This window comes from Triturus cristatus, chromosome 7 (genome assembly GCF_964204655.1).
Source record: "Triturus cristatus chromosome 7, aTriCri1.1, whole genome shotgun sequence".
Classification (NCBI taxonomy): Eukaryota; Metazoa; Chordata; class Amphibia; order Caudata; family Salamandridae; genus Triturus; species Triturus cristatus.
In genome coordinates, this window is record NC_140590.1 from 1,823,307,316 (window position 1) to 1,823,313,315 (window position 6,000).

The 6,000-nt window shown below is 51.0% G+C and overlaps 1 protein-coding gene across 1 annotated transcript in view; it reads right to left on the minus strand.

The window, feature by feature from the left end:
* LOC146813292 (C-type lectin domain family 2 member L-like) overlaps nt 1-5,276 on the minus strand; it is a 123,915-nt gene extending 118,639 nt beyond the window's left edge. Inside the window, exon 1 of the mRNA XM_085620112.1 lies at nt 5,039-5,276. Within this exon, the coding sequence (XP_085476238.1) occupies nt 5,039-5,228 (190 nt within the window). The 5' untranslated portion in view covers nt 5,229-5,276. The remainder of the gene's footprint in view (nt 1-5,038) is intronic.
* Nucleotides 5,277-6,000: the final 724 nt, after the last annotated feature.

Below are 6,000 nucleotides of genomic sequence, written 5' to 3' on the forward strand. Positions count from 1 at the left end.
ATTGGAATACTAACCCCTCGCCAATTCTGGCGACGGGGTTAGCATTCCACCCTTCTAGAGGGACACGACATGTACAGTACCTGAAACCCGGGTAAAATCAGACATAGCCTCAGCTCCACAAAATGGACGCTGCCACCACAGACACAAGTCTGCCCTCCTGCTGCTGGGAGTCCTTCCAGCTTGGGAGACGTGGACAAAGGGTTTCCTGCCAGGGGAGGTGCGAGCACCACCCCAGACAGGATTTTGTGTATTGGTCAGGTAGGGCTTGAAAGAAACCAGACATGCCTGAGGCTCACAAGGAGCCTCGGTGCATATGCCAGTTCAATCCGGTCCTGGGGCACACCAGCCCCAGACCTGGGGCGAGCTGGACAAAGGATTGGGGGTGTAGCCACCCCCCTTCCTGGTCCCACCCTTAGGGAGGGACCTAGCAGGTAGTCCGGCCCCTAGAATCCGCTTAAAGGTAGGAGCTGTGTCCAAAGACTTCAGACATCCTGGAATCAACTTGTAACCAAGAAGAAGACGGGAACTTCGACGTTCTGCTGCACAGAAGACTGAAGGAAAATCTCCCCTATGGTCAGGGAGTGACCATCTTGCTAACGCAAGCACCACCCAGCGAATCGACGTCTGCTTTGCCGCCGCCTCCCGCCAGAGCCCGAGCCCAGAGACCGACAAGAACTGGACCTCCAGACCTCTCACAGCCCGATCCACAGTCCCTGCAAAGAAGGAACCCGTGGAGGCATCGAGACACGTGGAGCCAGCCATCTTGGAAGACACTCGACAAGCTGCAAGCGCGACAACAGAGGCTCCCTCCGAGTTGTGCTTTGGGTCCTGAGAAGCCCAACATCCGAGCAGCATCTGCACCAAAGGTGAGCCCTCCAGCATCTCCACGATCTGCGTGGGGCCCCTCTGCACCTTGCGACTCGATGCGCCTACCCGGTCACTGGCCCGCTGGCTAGTGGCCCTCTTGGCGATCCTTTTGAAAAACTACGACACTGGTCTGGTTGCTCCAGACTGGCCCCTGCTTCCCTCCAAAGGAGCAGCCCCTCTGACCATGCTGGTCAGAGCTACAAGCTTTCTTCACTTCCTGCGACTCCTGCTTTTGCCAAGGCTTGTTTGCTTCTTCCGAGTAGCCAACGCCACCGACAGCAAGAGCCTGCGTGGGACAGCTCGTGACTCGACTCCTGGGCGTCATCGACCTTCAGGGACCACATGGCTGCGGAGACAAGCTTCACCTCTTCACCTGTTTGCACCCGACATCGCCTGGTACCTACCTGGTGCCGCGCCGGTCACTGGCTAGTGACTGTGAACATTGTCCCCTCTGCTTTCAGGTCTTCTACACTTCCGATCCATCCTTGGATCCACCGCATCTCTTCTGGACCGACCGCCTGCAGCATCCTTGTCGACAGGCTCCATTGAATAGATAGACAAAACCCGACGCACTTCGAGCCCTATGCACCCGCTTCCTGTGGGTGAGGTAAAGCTGGCACTCCGGTGCACACGAGTAGAGTAATATCTCTAATGTCTAGGTTTGAAGTCTTGATTTCGTAGTCCATCCAGAAGACCCTTCTAGCAGTAACTTTTGAACTTTTACGCACCCATTGAAAACCTATGGGAGCCCGCGTGTAACTTTCCTCACTGCACACGCGACCCGTGGACCTCCTGGTCACTAACTGAAGTTAGCTCCTTGTAGGCCCAGCGATTCTAGAGGCCCTAGGCCTTCTCCCTTTCCTGTTCGTGGTACTTATACCACTATTTTAGTATATGGTTTGAGCGGCCACCAGGGCCTATCCATATAAAGTGCAACTTCTGTATATTGTGATACTCTCTTGTTTAACGATTTGTGCTCCTGTGCTCATAAAGAGTCTAGGGGATACTTTGAGTAATAAATACATATATATTTTGAATATATATCTGTGTGGTGTCCTTTCATTGGTATAAAGGGGGGTTACATATGGTAAAACAGCTGCTTAACATGCCAAAACGAGTTTAGCCTGAAAGACTGCTTAGCCTACGCTACCACTAGGGCAGCTGGTCCGAAAAGGTTGACTTACAACCACACCATAAGGGTTGCTTGGCATGGTACAAGGTGGTCACTTTAACTAGTGAGCAGCATATACCAGGCCAACTTCTCACAGCGGGCACCGGGCAATCCCCCCGGTGCGCCGCACGGGTGGGGGCCGGTTTTGGGCACCTGGAGGCCGTATTTGTTACAGGGTCGTCGGCCCTGTAACAAAATCGGCCGAAAACCGGCCCTGGCAAAAAGCTCCGCGGCACCCGCAACCCCCCGGGAAGGGGGGGGGGGGGGAGAGGGGCTGCCGAGCACTTTGCCTGGGCCAGGTTTGGTTCCCAGTCCGGCCCTGCCTGGGAAGAATGGAAGGCCTTGCTGGGATTCAAATGTATGAATTCCCAAACACCACCTTTTGTCATTAGGAAGCATTTGGCTCATTGAACCATCCTTCCAGCAGTGGACGCTCCTGTATTTCCAAAACAGACGTTCCCTGATGTGCATTAGACAAGCGGGTGTTCAGAAATTAATATACTATATGCCTATATTGACATTCACATTTCATAATGAAAAAAATTCACTTTTAAAAGTAAAATATGGCCATTCCCTTTGAATTGAGGTGTTTGCTAGGAATGTGACTTCACTTCCTGTGATGTCACTCCACCTGACCGCATAGAGCATTGCGTGTGCTAATTAGTCCCCCCCCCCATCATTTTAACCCCTTCGACGCGCATGACGGAACGGTTCCGTCATGCACGTCGGTTGCGCTGTGCGCATGACGGAACCGTTCCGTCATGGCCCCGCCCGCGCACGAACCTTCAGCGTGGTGCGGAAATCCGCGCCGCGCTGAAGGGGCTAAGTCTGGCCTTTGAGACAGCTTTAACTGGCACACAAGACTATTTTTTTTAAATACACATATAATACAAATGAATATAGGACCTTTTTAGGTCTTGCCTGACCCAGCGCATGCGCTGGTCTGGCGAGACTTATTGAGAGGCCTCCAAAAAGTGCTACCAGGGCCGGCTTTAGTTCTGGTGGCGCCCTGTGTGACAATGTTTGTTGGCGCCCCCCCAATGACCACCTGCACCACGGATTCTCTCACTAGCACCCTTTAACAGTCACCAAGTCACCATAACCACACTCTCTCAAGCTGCATTGAATTAGTTATATAGCGCCACTCATACCAGTGTAGGGTGTCTGAGCACTTTGCATCACACACACATTACACAGAGACAATCAATCATACGTGTGTAAATCAGTGTATAGGAAATGTTACATAAGCCAAAGGACTGAAAGTGTAGGAGTCACATGTCATCCATACTGGTAGGCAGTATAGTTTAAGAGTGCTTGGTGTGGAGAAGCACAAACGCAGAGTCGAAAAAGAAACAGCATAGTTGGGAGTTTTCTTTAATATTAAGAATCGATTTCTAGCCAAATTAACCCTTTTTGCAACATTAATCAATGTTCTAAAAATATATACTTTGCAGTGTGTATGCAGTTCTGGGATGAAAGTTAATAGCTCACTATTCTATATTCTGACTTTAAGTTATAAATTGCAAGTAATAAAAGGATGTCTCTTTTGAAAGCAGTAATCTGCTGATCTGTTTACATCATATGCACTCTGTAATCTACTTGGTACACGTTCTTTGCAGCAGGCATATTAACCCTATGCACTAACTTCACATAAGTCAAAACTTCAACTTTACAAAACACTGATCTCTCTACAGGAAGATAATTAATCACACGAGTTTTCTTGACTTTTATGTGAGGCCTGGTAATTGCAGGCGGAAAGAAACGCTGCAGCAGGTGCTTCAAAAGCTTAATAAACTTTCAAACATGGCGCCCCCAGGAAGCCAGCACCCGGTGCGGTGGCACCGGTCGCACCGCCCTAAAGCCGGCCCTGAGTGCTACCAGGCCAGCCTAGAGCTACAGTGCATGTGCGCGGGCGGTGCTTTACCGCGATTACTTTCACTTTCGCGGCCGCACAGCCGCTTTGATGTTTGATTGCGATCGCCATCACTTTCACTTTCGTGGGCGAGACCTATTGGCTATGCCAATGCTTGTTTTTAATGGTGCCCTCCAGAAAGAGAGAGAAGTCATGAGAAGGAAAGTTAGAGAAAGTTTGCCTGTTCGTATGCATTCATTGCCCCTAAAGAAACTGTGATAGTGGAACCATTCTATCGTACTTAATTTGTCACCAGCAGACTGAAATGTAATATACGTTATTTATAACTTTACTGTAGTGGGGTCACGGCCTTCCGCCGCCATCCCTCCCCCGCCCTTGAAACCCACAGGAAGGACCTGTCCGCGGCAGTCGTGCAAGGGGGGACGGCAGAAAACGCCTCTCATTGCCTGGGACGGCTGCGAAATCAGTGGAGTGGGTGGCGCCGATCCCTCTCCACTATCACACCACCCGTCACTGCCCTCCCATTGGAGCGGAGAAGGTGGCCAGGTGGGCATAGCAGGGGGCGGAGATGTGTTCTCATTGAGCAAACTCTTCTGAGCACAAAAACAAGCAAGGGTGAGATAAGCGCCACGTTGATGGAAAGTACCTGTAGAGAGTCAAAGTTACACTATACAAATGTTTGTGGTGCGAACTTTCGTTCACAAATTCTGGCACTGATCATAGCGCCTACAAGCACCAACTCTGCCCCGTACCCACGCAGCGCTACACCCATGGAATACCTTCCCGTTGCAGAGGAACGCAAGGCAGCGATTTGTGCTGCTTTGCGCTACTCTAGATTTATCACGCCATGCAGGGCCTCGCAAGGTGGCCATGCGTGGCTCGGCAAATCTCTATCTAGGTTTGTTGATAAATCTAGGCCTCGTGCTCTCGCAAATCCACCCACGGTAACATAAATCCCTGGTTAATAGCCGTGCCTGCGAGACATTCTAGCTAGCTGATGATAGTTTCATGCGTATTATTTTAATAACATTTTCATATAGCGCTCCTTTAAAAGCCTCTGCCGCTTCTGTGCGCTGTAAATAATTTGTGTTATTCTTCCAGAATGCAATGGCCCTCGGTTTACCGACCTTGGAAGCAAGAAGGAGCCCTGTGCGGTTGGTCCCACATAGCATCAGCGGCGGACTCTGGCTCAATAGACAGCCCTCTGTCCACGTCATCGCCCCTCTCTGACACCTTGCGCCAACGGGCACTCCTCTCCCCGATGCCGGCGGTCTTCCTGGGGCACCACACACCGCTCCACCAGCCTTCCATTATCATTCCGCGGGGCCACCAGCTCCCAGTGTAGTGAGCGACTCCAGTTTTCAGAATGCTATTTTCTCGGCTATGGCCCCTGGGTGAGGGCGGTGCTGGAGGGGGCGTGGCTATGAACTTTTAACTACTTCAGAATAGTTCGGACAGATCCACAATCCTCCTGAATTGATCTCTCATTGAATTTTAATATTCCAGTGCGAAAGAATACCACCTTTTGCTGATTTTCAAGGTTCTTTTTTACTCTAATATTTCCTGTCCCTCCCTGACATTTCGTATATCCCCGCGCCTTCCGGTAACTCGGGAGCGTCTCTGAGCCCGGCCGGGACTCGGACAGGCAGCTGCAGGCAACTTCGCCACCACTAACAAGCATTTGCAATGCAATAGGTCTCGCATTTGTTTAAGCTATTGGCATTGTAAATTACAATGCCTTTTATTTATCTGCTTTGATAATTGACACATAGATAAAAGGTATTGTCATTTACAATGCCAATAGCTCAAACTCTTGTAAGTGCGAGACCTATTTCACTTCAAAGAAGCGGCCGCCATTGTCCCGGGCTGCTTGGAAAGTGAAAAGCCCACATGGAAAGCATGTGCTTACAGATTAAATGGGGGCTCCTGGGGGTGGCAATCGCAGATTGTCCACCCCCGGGTTGCTTCGGGCAATGGTATGCCCTGACAGGTGATGCGCGCGTTAGGTAGGGAGCCGGGGCGGCGCGAGCGCTGTGGTGACGTCATAACCGTCACACACAGCTCCTGAGGGTTACGGAGGTGGCGGTCG